The sequence below is a fragment of the Pinus tabuliformis genome, chromosome X (assembly GCF_031772625.1).
Source record: "Pinus tabuliformis cultivar Carrire ecotype Pingquan chromosome X, CPIR1, whole genome shotgun sequence".
In the NCBI taxonomy this organism is placed as follows: domain Eukaryota; kingdom Viridiplantae; phylum Streptophyta; class Pinopsida; order Pinales; family Pinaceae; genus Pinus; species Pinus tabuliformis.
In genome coordinates this window covers 959,220,251-959,235,824 of record NC_142308.1, presented here as the reverse complement: position 1 = coordinate 959,235,824, position 15,574 = coordinate 959,220,251, and the positions used below count along the sequence as shown (strand labels likewise).

The following is a 15,574-nucleotide window of genomic DNA, read 5'->3' as shown; positions in this document are numbered from 1 at the left end:
GGTGTATGTTATATAGGCCATTACATGTTGCAGGGATTTTCCTAGTGCCTAATTAATTTCATGTTCCTAAAGATAGAGATATCATGAAGGGATTTTATAATTATATGGAGACGATATATCGTGATCCTGAGACACAATATTATACAAATACAATCAATATCATATAAGGGACCAACCATGCTTTCACTACAACTAGGGCAATACGAGATATGCACCATTTGAACATCATCCCTGGTTTCTCGATAGATATGAGATGCCTCAACCATAAACATTTGCAATTAGGGTGTAGAGTCAAGTATGTAGGGCATCATAATTATTTATAGATTTTATGTACATTTGAAAATTGTTACATGTAAAGTCTTGTACTAATATTAATATTATTTTCATGTAGAAAAAATAAGTCACTAGTTCCTCATCATGTGAGAAGAGTTGGAGCATTCATTAGTTCATCCGTAGCAAGAAAAGAAACCATTTAGGAGCTAGCAAATTAACAAATTTGGCTAGCACTCATTGCAATTTACACTTGTGGATGAAATATTTTGAGGGGAAGACAACAACTTCAAAGATAGTATGAGAGGTTCCTCCTATTTTTAATGCATCTAGTCCAACTTCAGAAGCACCAATTTTAGATTTATTTTCCACATCTTCACATCACATCAATGAGAATGATATCTTGCTTAGAGATATTTCAAAGGAGAGTCCTAGCAGTGATAATGCCTCTCTCATGACTTAATATAGTGATGTTGACGATGATAATAGAGATGAGATAGCCTACACACCTTGAGATAGTTTTGGCCTTTTATTTATGATCATGATCATAACATTTTAAATTCTATCAACATTTTTGTATAAACACTTACTTTATAAGCTATGTTTTAACCTTTTGACATTTTATGATGAATTGTTCTCGTTTGACTTGTTATGATTCTTCATTACTTTGCTTGCATTGTTTTGTAAGCTTTAAAAACATTTCCTTTATACATAACATTGCTTTAACTATAATATAAAATTATTATGAAGTAAAGGTTTTAAATTCAAAATTCAATCCTAAACCAGATATCATTTATGTTGGCTTTCGAGAAAACTCTCTTGGAGATTGTGGGAGATTGTGGATATGTGCAAGGGGGCCCTCTGAGAGTGGTCTCAATATTTATTCACATTTACATATAAATTTCTTCATATATCACTTGAAGTCTACCTTTAATATCCAATATCTTAACTTTTATATTGGTTCTTAACTTTGAGTTTTGTGAATCATATTAGATTTTACTTTTACATGTTTTCTTAGTCTGCAATAGTAATAAATTTGATGCATTTTGTTTCTCATTATTTCTAGACCATTTTAAACAGGATGGGTCAATAACATCCTAGACATGGTAGATTGTCTAGATTAATATTGGAGATAAGTAAAAGGAAAAATTTAATGAGTTCTTGTAACTTGGCTGCCACCAACGCTAGAGGTCCATCTTGACCACATTAGGAAAAAATTATATTACATGTTCTTCCAAGCTATAAAAGTCTTAGGACCAAAAGAGTTGAAAGGAGCAAATATAGAATAGAGAAAAGTGTTAAACCAATAAGAAATTCATGGGCCATTTCTGGATGCACTCTAGTTAGTCATGGTTAGACCAATCACTTGTTTAGACCTCTTGGGAACATGCTATTTTTTGTCCTTAGGGAGTGATTCATTTGTCTACCATTGATTGTATGAAAAAAACAAAGTTTGCTGAATATTTATTCAAGATATTGAGGCACACCATGTTACCCATTGGAGGGGATAATGTAGTCCAAGTTGCCATTGATAATGCATCCAATTGTGTTTGTACTTTTGACTTATTGATGAAACATGTACCTAAGTTGTTTTGGACAAATTGTGTAGGGCATTCTATTTATCTATCCCTTCATGACATTGGTAAAATAGGTTGGGTCCAAGTAAATATATCTCAAATAAAAAAAAATGGTCAAATTCATTCTTCACCATTGATTGAGTTTAAGTAAGTTTAGAAAATAGAAAACTATAAATCCTCTAAGACGCGATGGCACTAGGTTTGTCACCCATTTCATTGCACTACAAAGGGTGATAGAACAAAAAGATGCATTAAGATCATTTGTATGTAATGATGAGTGGGTGAATTCTCATTTTTCAAGGTCAGAAGGTGGTAAACTAGTAGAGCAAATAATCTTCAAAGAAATATTTTGATCATGTATAGAAAAATATATTTCTATTTGTGAGCTTATAGTACAAATTTTGAGGATGGTAGATTCCAATGTTGCATGCATGGGTATTGTATATGAGGGCATGGGGAGAGTAAGAGAACATATATCATTGATATATAATAATGATAGTTTAAGGTATAAATCGATATGGGACATTGTCAACAAAAGGTGGTGTATGTTATATAGACCATTACATGTTGCAGGGATTTTCCTAGTGCCTAATTAATTTCATGTTCCTAAAGATAGGGATATCATGAAGGGATTTTATAATTATATGGATATGATGTATCATGATCCTAAGATACAATATTATACAAATACAATCAATATCATATAGGCAAGGGACCGACAATGGTTTCACTACAACTAGGTTAATACGAGATGTGCACCATTTGAAGATCATCCTTGGTTTCTCGATGGATATGAGATGCCTCAAGTATAAATGTTTGCAATCAGGGTGTAGAGTCAAGTATGTAGGGCATCATAATTATTTATACCTTTTATGTATATTTGCAAATTGTTACATGTAAATTCTTGTACTAATATTAATATTATTTTCATGTAGAAAAAAATAAGTCACTAGTTCCTCATCATGTGAGAAGAGTTGGAGCATTCATTAGTTCATCTGTAGCAGGAAAAGAAACCATTTAGGAGCTAGCAAATTGGAAAATTTGGCTAGAACTCATTGTAATTTACACTTGTGGATGAAATCTTTGGAGGGGAAAACAATAACTTCAAAGATAGTATGAGAGGTTCCTCCTATTTTTAATGCATCTAGTCCAACTTCACAAGCACCAAATTTAAAGTTATTTTCCACATATGCACATCACATAAATGAGAATGATATCTTTCTTAGAGATATTTCAAATGAGAGTTCTAGTAGTGACAATGCCTCTCTCATCGCTCAATATAGTGATGTTGATGATGATAATGGAGATGGGATAACCTACACACCTTGAGATAGTTTTGGCCTTTAATTTATGATCATGATCATAAAATTTTCATTTCTATCACCAGTTTTGTATAAACACTTATTTTGTAAGCTGTGTTTTAAATTTTTGACATTTTATGATTGAATTTTTCTCGTTTGACATGTTATGATTCTTTATTACTTTCCTTGCATTGTTTTGTAAGCTTTAAAAACGTTTCCTTTATACATAACATTGTTTTAACTATAATATAAAATGATTATGAAGTAAAGGTTCAAAATGTTATGATTCTTTATTACTTTCCTTGTATTGTTTTGTAAGCTTTAAAAACATTTCCTTTGTACATAACATTGTTTTAACTATAATTTAAAATGGTTATGAAGTAAAGGTTCTAAATTCAAAATTCAATCCTAAACCAGATATCATTTATGTTGGCTTTTGAGAAAACTCTCTTGGAGATTGTGGATATGTGCAAGGGGACCCTCCTAGAGTGGTTTCAATGTTTGTTCACATTCACACATAAATTTCTTCATATATCACTTGAAGTATACTTTTAATATCCAATATCTTAATCTTTATATTGGGCCCTAACTTTGAGTTTTGTGAATTAGATTAGATTTTACTTTTACGTGTTTTCTTAGTTTGCAATAGTAATAAATTTGATGCATTTTGTTTCTCATTATTTCTAGACCATTTTAAATAGGATGGGTCAATAACATCCTAGACATGGTAGATTGTCTAGATTAATATTGGAGATAAGTAAAAGGAAAATTTTAACGAGTTTTTTTTTTTTTTTAATATAAGGACTGTTATTTAAATTTTGAAAAAAATATCTATTTAAAAATCTATTAAATATATGTTTTTGAACTTTTTTTTAAGTATAAAATGTGGATATAAAATCCAATTCAAATTAGAATTTGACCTTTTTGGAGTATAAAATAGAATTCAAACTGGAATTTGATAACTATACATTATTGAAAAAATGAAAAAACTAATTGTACCAGGAATGGGCAAGAAACCAATATACTTGTTGTTAGGTGGAATTGGAAATTGAGAACTGGTCTTTAAAAACATGGAAAGAAAGACAAAGAATTAAAAACAAAAAAATTAAAGATGAAGACAAAGAATTAAAGACAAAAACATGGAAAGAAAGACAAAGAATTAAAAACAAAAAAATTAAAGACGAAGACAAAGAATTAAAGACAAAAACATGGAAGAAAGTATAAAATAGAATTCAAATTCGAATTTGGTAACTATACAAAAACATGGAAAAAAAGACAAAGAATTAAAAACAAAAAAATTAAAAATGAAGTCAAAAATTAAAGACAAAAACATGGAAAAAAAGTATAAAATAAAATTCAAATTGGAATTTGGTAACTATACAAAAACATGCAAAGAAAAACATGGAAAGAAAGACAAAAAAAAATAAAAGAAATAAAAACAAAAAAATTAAAAACGAAGACCAAGAATTAAAGACAAAAACATGCAAAGAAAGACCAAAAAAAACGAAATAAAAACAAAAAAAATTAAAGACGAAGACCAAGAATTAAAGACAAAAACATGGAAGAAAGTATAAAATAGAATTCAAATTCGAATTTGGTTATTGGTGATTGATCCGAAGTATTTTTGCGTACTTTTCGCTGCCTGCCTGGTGTGCGGGGCAAAATAATTTGACTCACATTCAACAATTTATTTATCGCTGCCTGCCTGGTGTGCGGGGCAAAATAATGTGACTCACATGCAACAATTTATTTATCGCTGCCTGCCCACAATTTGGAAGTCACTCAACTCATCACTTTCCCCGCCTGAGCTTCCTTCCACCGACGTAGGCCACTATATATACCTACATAATACCAGCAGGTGACTCAGTTGTCTACGAAGCAAGCCAATCAAGCAAGCAAAATTTGTTGGCCAAATTCCATTCTATTGCATATAGCTAATATTTGCTATAATGGCTAGCATTTCTGTTGCTTCTTCTACTCTGTCGACAAGTAGCAGCAGCAACAGCGTGATCAGGAGGACGGCCAATCCTCATCCAAATGTCTGGGATTACGATTTTGTGCAATCTCTTCAATCCCCTTATACTGTGAGTAACACTATTCTTTCTTCTGATCAGATCAAGTATTTATATCACTTTTGATAATGATCACTAACTGTGTTAATTGAACAGGATTCTTGCTATGGAGAACGCGCGGAGACACTTATTAGTGAGATTAAGCTGATGCTTACAGGTGAAGGAGATGCTTTAATGATCACCCCATCTGCTTATGACACAGCATGGGTAGCCAGGGTGCCCGCCATTGATGGTTCTTCTCGACCGCAATTTCCCCAAACAGTTGATTGGATTTTGAAAAACCAGTTAAAAGATGGTTCATGGGGAACTGAGTCGCACTTTCTCCTGTCCGACCGCCTGCTTGCCACTCTTTCATGTGTTCTTGCGCTCCTTAAATGGAAAGTTGGGCATGTGCAAGTAGAGAATGGTAAGAACTGAAATTGGGATTTGAGAGTTGTCTTTTTAATTCTCATTAAATGGAAAGTTGGGATGTGTGAGTAGAGCAGGGCAAGAATTAAAATTGGGATTTGAGTGTTGTTTTTTTAATTTATTTATCATTCTCATCATGTAGGGTTAATATTAGTAATCGGGTTAATTTTTCTGGTTTTTTCTTAAAAATATATTTGCCAAAATTTTGATCCTTCAAATTTCATTTCCTTGCATCAAGAGAGCAATTTTTGTGGATATAAAACTTGCAGTAACCTCGTGATCATGTAATTGTAATGACAATGTCCATTGATCTGTATATACAGGCATTGAATTCATAAAAAGCAATCTGGAAGCAATAAAGGATGAAAGCGATCAGGATAGTTGTGTAACAGACTTTGAGATCATCTTTCCTTCCTTGATAAGAGAAGCCCAATCTCTGCACGTCGGACTTCCCTACAACTTGCCTTGTGTGCGTATGCTCCAGATGAAACGGAAGGAGAAACTAGCCAAGTATGTGAATTCAAATTAACATATTGTCAATTCAATAACCGAATTAGACCATATTACTTAATGTTATTCAAATTCTAATAAATGAATGTTGCAGTCTCCCCAGGGACGAAATTCATGGCGGAACATTATTGTCATCTTTGGAGGGCATACAAGATATGGTCGACTGGGAAACAATAGTTGATGTTCAAAGCCAAGATGGGTCTTTCTCAGGCTCACCTGCTTCTACTGCCTGCGTCTTCATGCACACTGGAGACATGAAATGCTTTGAATTCCTGAACAGCGTGCTCACTAAGTTTGGCAGATTTGGTATGTGTGGAGGTTTCATGTTGTTTGCATCTTGGCCCGGTCCTTGCTTTACTTTATAAATTTCAATAAATTTAATTAACTACGCATACTGCAGTTCCCTTCCATTATCCTGTGGATCTGCTGGAAGGCCTCTTAATGGTGGATAATATTGTACGCCTTGGAATCGATAGACACTTTGCAAAGGAAATCAAGGAAATTCTCGATTGTGTTTACAGGTATCATAAAAAAATTAATTTGACTAACCTTCCCTTCCACATTTTCTCTGAAAAATCCTTCAACGTAACATTTATGACATGTCCTGCATACAGGCATTGGAACGAAAGTCTGAACCCAGTTGCAGATCTTGAGATCACTGCTTTCGGATTTCGACTCCTTCGGCTGCATTGGTACAGTGTAACTCCAGGTGGGGTGTCCTGGGTACTATTAATAGTTTAAATTTATTTGTTTTTTTAAAGGTTACAAATTTAAATTTAGAGAGTATAGAATCAACTTTTATCTAAATTGTAAATTCCGAAAATACTCTATTTATTTTTACCTCAGTATTGTCCATCTAATTCCTTAAAACTACCAAATTTGCAATGAAAAGTTCAGGGCTCCTCATATTTTAGTAATCAAATTACCTAAAAGCACAAACCTTTTATCTCACAAACAAGAATAAATTATCGTCATGATCAGTTCTCTCTTCTGACCTTTGGACATCGTATTAACAGCGGTTTTCGAGAATTTCAAAGATGCTGATGGGCATTTCTTTTGCTCAACCAGTCAATTTAACAAAAATGTAGCAAGCATGTTGAGCCTGTATAGAGCTTCCCAGCTCGCATTCCCTGGAGAAACTATTTTGGATGAAGCTAGAGACTTTGCCACAAAATATTTAAGAGAAGCTCTTGAGAAAAGTGAGATTTTCACTGCATGGAACAACAAGCAAAACCTAAGCCAGGAGGTAACCTACTGTCCAGACATGTCGACTCGCTTATTTGTTTTTCTCCACGGAAGCGATTGAATGAGTTTCTAATATTTTGTTTACCATTGCCAGATTCAATACGAGCTGGAGAATTCTTGGCATGCCAGTGTTTCCAGAGTAGAAGCAAAGAGATATTGTCAAGGGTATAGTTCAGATTATGCACGCTTAGCCAAAAGTGTTTATAAGTAAGTGAGACCCCAGATTCAATATCATTTTCATAATTTCTCTTCATCGTTTTTCCAAAATTTAGCATAATTTGCGGGTTCTTTCCTTTCGTGCCTGGCTGATAATAATAATAAGACTGACCAGGTGCTGCATTTTTATCCAATTTCAGGCTTCCCAGAGTAAACAACCAAAAGATTTTAGAATTGGCTAAACTGGACTTCAACATTATCCAGGCAATTCATCAAAAAGAGATGAAGAATGTCACCACGTAATAAACCAACCTAATTATTTATGCTATTATTCCAGAATGTAGTATATATCCACCATATTCTGATTACTCAGAAATTAGAAAAGAAATTACTTACTCAGTTTCAAATTTCTTATAATTCCTTCTTTGAATGATGAAACTTGTTTTAATTCCTTCTTTGATTGATTCTGCACCACAGCTGGTTTAAACATTCGGAATTCCCTTTATTACCCTTCGGTCGAGAGAGGCCTGTGGAATGTTTCTTCATAGTAGCGGCTGGCACGTATGAGCCCCAGTATGCCAAATGCAGATTCCTCTTTTCAAAAGTGGCGTGCTTGAATACTGTTCTGGATGATATGTATGATACATATGGAACCCTCGATGAATTGAAGCTATTCACTGAGGCTGTCAGAAGGTAGGATGCTATTGCAATTATCATTAGCATCTGCATTGGCATTGTGGATCATCCTGTGTGCCTAATTCTAATTCTATTATGTTGGCTCTTCAGGTGGGACCTCTCCTTGACAGAAAGCCTTCCAGACTATATGAAACTCTGCTACAAAATCTTTTACGAAATTGTTCACGAAGTGGTTCGGGAGGCAGAGAAGTTACAGGGGCGCGAATTGCTTAGCTTTTTCAGAAAGGGAGTAAGTAGTAATGATGAATTTGTGAATTCTTTTTATCTGACTTACTGTGCAGACATCAATATTGTAATTATTTTCTAATCTTAATCTTGAATTCATCAGTGGGAGGAATATCTTCTGGGGTATTATGAAGAAGCTGAATGGTTAGCATCTGAGTACGTGCCAAGCTTGGAGGAATACATAAGGAACGGGATCATTTCCATCGGCCAACGTATACTTCTGGTGAGTGGAGTGTTATTGATGGAAGGGCAAATCCTTCCCCAAGCGGCATTGGAGCAATTAGATTACCCAGGAAGCCGTGTTCTCACAGAGCTCAACTGCATCATTACCCGCCTGGCCGACGACATACATACTTATAAGGCTGAGAAGGCTCGTGGAGAATTGGCGTCCAGTATTGAATGTTATATGAAAGAACATCCTGGAAGTACAGAGGAAGTGGCTGTGAATTACATTTACAGCCTTCTGGAGCCGGCGGTGAAGGAGCTCACCTCGGAGTTTCTGAAGCCCGACGACACATCAGATGTGGACATCCCGTTTCAGTGCAAGAAGATGCTAATGGAAGAGACTCGAGTGACGATGGTGATATTCAAGGAAGGAGATGGTTTTGGCATTTCTAAAACAAAAATCAAGGACTACATCAAAGAGTGTCTAATTGAACCACTGCCACTGTAAATCATATATATGGTCCTTCCTGCCGTGATGTGACTTTGAGTCTGAGACCTGCCTTCCAGACGAAGATGTGCATACATCAGCTGATCGACTTGTTTCAGTCTGAGCTTTCACGGAGTGACGCAGACGTTCAATGGAATTAAGATATATTGATTGAACGAGGAGGCTTGGAATTTAGAATCTCGGCATGTTTGCGGTTTTTTAATTACGTGATCATTTTCTTAATTAAAAAAATTGATCGCACAGTTGAAATTTAAAGATACCAGTGTATTTTCATTCGGGTGGTTGGCACAATATCAATGGATTGATTCACACCACTAACTTTACTGCATATCTAAATCATAAATTATATTTTTACAAAGCTTGATTACAAATTTACTATGCTATTTGTTAATTAACGCCTATAAAGATTAACGAGAATGGAAAATGTTACACACACCTACCACACACTTGTCATAGTAGTGGAAAGGTGTATTTTGGAATAAGATAATAAGATGATTATCCGTTTCAAAACATTGATAACGTGTGTCCATTTCCAAATAACAATTGTCTTCAATTTCATTAACATGTCTATCAATTTCACCCTTTAATGTTCTTAATAATATTTTATAGAGAGATAACCTTAACAAAGCAAATGTTTATCCAAATAGATTCATTGTTTCTTTAGGTATTTATAAATTTAAAATTAAAAGTGGAGTAAGACCAATTTGTGTGCAAAATTCATTTATGTACTGTAAAACATTGAAAGCTACACAACAATTTCACATTCCCAATTTGTATGCAATGTTAAATAAATTATATTCTTTGCAACACTATACTACTATCAAAGTCAATTGGGTAGATTGACTATACTACTATCAAAGTCAATAAGTGAGGTGACATATAGATTGACTATTAGCAATGATATTTATGATTGACTATTAACAATCATATTTATTAAAAACTAAACTGAATGTTGAAATATAATTTTTTATATATATGGATGTATAAAATCACATTGTTTTTTATATGTACATTCAATTACCTTTAGTTTCTTTTTCTTGTCATTTTTATGCTACCAAGAACAACTTTACCAAATGTTCAAGAAACTCAAAATGGATCATTAATGATAAATACATATAAATAATATGCATAAATAATTCTAAGGTTTAGTGTTCTTCTTTATGTTGGCATGACTATCATTTAGAATAGAAATATATTAAAATTTCCGAGTTTTATTTTCAATCAACTTTTTAATTTAAAATTATTTTGTCTTTCTTAAAAAAATAATAATGGATTTCCAACAACAAAAAATTTCTAAAACAAATAAATTATTATGCTTTTTAATCTATTGAAAAGAATGTTTTAAGAAAATTAAATTAGATCATTTTTTTTCATTTTTACATACAATAATATTGTGTACAAAAGCCACACCTTCCATACTCAAAACCACAAAACATTAGATATCCTCAAACTTCAAATTTTGGTTAGTCTCAATACAAAGGGGTTATAGCTAATTTTGTATTTATGTTCTTTTTTTCCCATGAAAATGTCAGGTGATCTATATAATCAACATCCTTTAGAAACTAAAGTCATATCTAACAATTTAAATATCAAGAGAAAATTAAAACTTAAAAAATGGAATAACCAATAGCAATATATTTGAAAAATATATAAGTAGTTGCCACCACCATAAAATTATTTAAGTAGTTGCCACCACCATAAAATTATTTAGTGTTTATAATGTACCCAAATCAGACTTAAGGAAATTCATTAGGAATTTAAATATAACCATTCAAAATTATAAATTATTAAATCCTTTGAATATTGTGTATCAAGTGAAAATCCTAACAACTTATATTATGAAAGCCAATAATGGTAACAAAAACCTAGACTTTAAATTATTATATAACATATAAATCTCTAATCAAATAAACTTAATTGAATATAATATAGATTTTTATATTGTGAAAAAACTTAACACATCATTCTTCAATGAAAGAACTTTCTTGAAATTAAAATAAAATTATTAGAATTCATCTATGAAGCATCTTTCAATTGAAACTCAAAATGAATCATTAAAGATAAATACATATAAATAATTCTCAGGTTTAGTGTTCTTCTTTATGTTGGCATGACTATCATTTAGAATATAAATATATTAAAAATTCATTTTCTGAGTTTTATTTTCAATCAACTTTTAAATTTAAAATTATTTTGTCTTTCTTAAAAAAATTATAACTGGTTTCCAGCAAAAAAATCTTGAAAACAAATAAATTTGTGGATTTGAAGCTTATATGTTGTGTTGTTTATTAGGCTTTAACACTCTTTTAATTTCCATTTAAGCTTTTTAATATTGTTCTTGGCCAGTCACATGGAAAAATTGATGCTTTGTTTATAAGGCTTTAATACTTTTGAAATTTCCATTTCAACCTTTTAATATTGTGCTTAGACAATCACATGAAAAAATTGATGCAAGTGATTAATAAAATAAAGGAAGCATTCATCATCCCTTGAGTCATTTGATACCAAGCAATTATTAACTCTACAATACAATTTATATAATATACATTCAGTTTAGTGCATGTTGTATACATTAATACATTCTGTAAGAGTAGGGTACTTCAATAAAGTTGGTTAGAAATCAAAATTTATTACAAAAGATAATGATCTCATTTTGTAAGAGTAGGGTATTTTAATAAAGTTGATTGGAAATCAAAATTTATTACAAAAGATATTGATCTCTTTGTTTAAATATACAAGTTAGACATAGTACATGAACCTTTTTAAATATACCTCTTTAGATGAAATTTTTAATTTAATAAATTTCAACTTTAATCGAGTTAGAAAAAATTTCTTGGATAAAAAATTAACTCCCCACTATCAATTAGATATAATAGAGATTTCATTGAAACTAAAATTTTAATCCAATCTGTTTTGAACCAATTGAAATAGTCTACATTCTCACTTACATCTTGTTATTTTTAGCAGAGTGGAAAGGTGAATTGTTGGATCAAAAGAGTCATGCAAGCATGCTTTTCTGATTGACTATTGAGAACCATTTTTCCACCGAACCCTATCTGGAATGTACTTGAATATCCCTAATATACAACAGAATCTATATCCCTAATCTACAACAGAATCTACAACAACACTTCTCTGTTCTTTTAACTTTTGCAATTGCCTCATGTATTGCAAAAGAATATCGATGTCATTGGTGGAAATGAGAACTTAAGGAATGCCTCTAATTTTTTTTAAGAATATTTAATTTAATAAATTGGTTTATTATTGAGTTTTTATAAAAGATTATTGGTGAAAATGGAAAATATGAAACATGGAAATACTATTAATAAAAATTTTAATAAAGAAATCAAATTTATGAGTTTTTTTCCAAACAAACGTGATATCAATGGTTTAAAGTAGAATGATGTTAAGTGGAGTCATAAATATATAAAAAAATTTCGTTTTAAGGAAGAATCTAGGGCAGCACTTCATTATGTATAATGGAAAATGAAAACGCATTTTATTAGGCACAATGGAAAATGAAAACTTAATGAATTTAAAATCAGTTTCGTTGTAGTACTTTTATTGTTTTAGTCGGTAGATGTAGTTGTTTTAATATTAATATTAATTTTAAAGTCAATATACTTATTGGTAAATATATTATTAAAAGTATATTGATAAATGTTAAATTATTAGTAAAATATTTTTAATAATATAAATGTTAAATAATGTTATATTAATCAAATAAATATAATTATTTATAGTATTAAGGATTGATATATAGGATTTAGATTCTTAAAATTTATATATATTATGGTTTAATATATAATATTTTTAATATAGCTTTAAAATATTGGGTTTCTAATATTAAGTTTGTAAAATTAACTTTATTTTATATATATATATATATATATATATAATTTAAAATAATTTAATAAATACAAATATGAGTAAATAGGTTAATTAAAATATTAATAATAATAAGGATTAATTAATATACATAATTATTAATATATTAATAATATATGATAGGTTAATATGATAATTTTAATATTAGCTATTTATTAATATTAATATATATTTCAATTTATAATTAAAATAATTATAGTATATAATTATATTATATTTATCAAATTTATATATATAATATTTGATGGGCAATGTTTAAATAGTTGACCATGATTGAAGTTGGTCAACCCTATGTTTAACATATTTAATAATAGTCAACGTGATGATATAGTCAAACATAGTCAATCTCTCTAGCCTAAACGTGGAAAACGATAGTCAACCATGTTCAACCATAGTGACAACATAGTCAACCATATCCTCTCATTATCATTATAGACAACCATAATCTATCATAGAAAACTATTGTCAATCGTCATCAAATTAGTCAAACATCTCAATGTGACAAACCATTGTCTCATTATGAAAAACCTGGTTGCAATGTTACATTGTGGAGTGTGACAAAAATTTGTTGAACATCGTAATGGTGCCACAATGTGCCAATTTATCAAACATCGCAATGTGACATTTAAAAATCAGTTAACCACATTTACTAATGTGGTCAACCATAGTTACCACAATCAACGTTTAAAAACCATTATCAACCCATGCTTGACATGGCCAACCAATGTTAATATTGTCAAACATGGTCAACCTAGGTTATCATGGTAAAATATAATCAATTGTAGACTAGCATTACATTGAAATTTAGTTAACGTTGCAACGTGACATTACAAAATTGGGGTTTAATATTAGTGTTTCTAATATTAGGGTTTCTAATATTGTGTTTACTATTAGTTTATAATATTACGGTTTATTATTAGGTTTATAATATTGGGGTTTATATGAAAATCAACCACGGTCCAACATCACATTGTGACAAAGATTGTCTCCATAAGAAAATATATCATGGTCAACCATGGTAAACTACGATGCAACATCCCAATGTCACAAAGATTGTCTCAATATGAGAGTCAACCATGGTCCAACATAGCATTCTAACAAAGATTGTCTCAACATGAAATATTATTCATAAGGTTTATAATATTAATCCTACAGTTTAATATAAATCCCTTCAGTTTATAATCATGGTCAACCATGTCCCAATGTCATATTGTGACAAAGATTGTCTGAATATGAAAATCAAGCATTGTCAACCACGGTCAACCATGGTCCAACATTGCATTGTGACAAATATTGTTTCAATATAAAAATAAACCATGGTCAACGATGCTCAACCATGGTCCAACGTCGCATTGTGACAAAGACTGTCTCAATATGAAAATCAATCATTGTAAACCATGGTCAACCATGTTTATTTTAGAGTTGATAATATTTATATTCAGGTTTATATACCTTGGGTTTATAGTATTTATCCCTTCACTTTAATATTATTCCCTTAGGTTTATAATCCCTTGGGTTTTTAGTATTAATCCCTTTGGTTTTGGTTTATTATCCCCATGGGTTTGAGTTTATAATACTAACAATCTCTAACAATTATTGATCGCTTGGGTTTATAATATTAATAATCATGTGAGTTTATCAAACCTTTGTATTTAGAATATCAATTGGTAGGGTTTATTAATCTCTTGTGTTTGTAATATCGATCCCTTGCGCTTCTTGATCCCTTAGGTTTTTAATATTTATGCCTTGGGTTCACTAATTCCTTGGGTTCATAATATCAATCCCTTGGGTTTATTATAACTTGGGTTTATACTATCAATCATGGTCAACCATAACAACCCATGGTCAAATGTGGTCAATCATGGTCCGATCTTGCATTATGAAAAAAATTGTCTCCACTTAGGGTTTATATACCTTGGGTTTATAATATTAGTCCCTTGGGTTAAATATTATTCCCTTAGGTTCATAATCCCTTGGGGTTTTAGTATTAATCCCTTGGATTTATTGTTCCTTTGGGTTTATAATATCAATCGCTTGGGTTTATTATTCCTCGGTCAATGATGGTTTATTATGATGTCAACCATGGTAAACCATGGTCCAACATGGAATTGTGATAAGGATTGTCTCAATATGAAAATCAACGATGCTCAATCATGTTTATTTTAGTGTTTATAATATTTGTCTTAAGGTTTATATACGTTGGGTTTATAATATTAGTCCCTTGGGTTTAATATTATCCCCTTGGGTTCATAATCCCTTGCAGTTTTAGTATTAATCCCTTGGGTTTATTGTTCCTTTGGGTTTATAATATCAATCCCTTGGGTTTATTATTCCCTTAGGTTTACGTTATCAGTGATGGCTAACCATTGCCAATCATAGCGAACCAAGGTTGAATGTCGCATTGTGACAAGGATTGTCTCACCATGAAAATAAACCATGTTTATTTTAGTGTTTGTAATATTTATATTAGGGTTTACCAATGTTGGGTTTATAATATTAAACGGTTGGGTTTATTAGTTCCTTGGGTTTATAATATTAATAATCCCTTTGGTT

General features: G+C 31.3%; 1 protein-coding gene across 1 annotated transcript; it reads left to right on the top strand.

Annotated features, from left to right (window-relative positions):
- Positions 1-5,027: 5,027 nt before the first annotated feature.
- Positions 5,028-9,320, top strand: LOC149142896 (alpha-bisabolene synthase-like). Its single transcript, XM_089447573.1, has 12 exons — positions 5,028-5,232; positions 5,317-5,626; positions 5,952-6,138; positions 6,233-6,444; positions 6,539-6,659; positions 6,753-6,847; positions 7,155-7,384; positions 7,478-7,590; positions 7,740-7,838; positions 8,017-8,232; positions 8,326-8,464; positions 8,564-9,320. The coding sequence occupies exons 1-12, from the start codon at positions 5,098-5,100 to the stop codon at positions 9,131-9,133; spliced, it is 2,427 nt and encodes an 808-aa protein (XP_089303699.1). The 5' UTR covers positions 5,028-5,097; the 3' UTR covers positions 9,134-9,320.
- Positions 9,321-15,574: the final 6,254 nt, after the last annotated feature.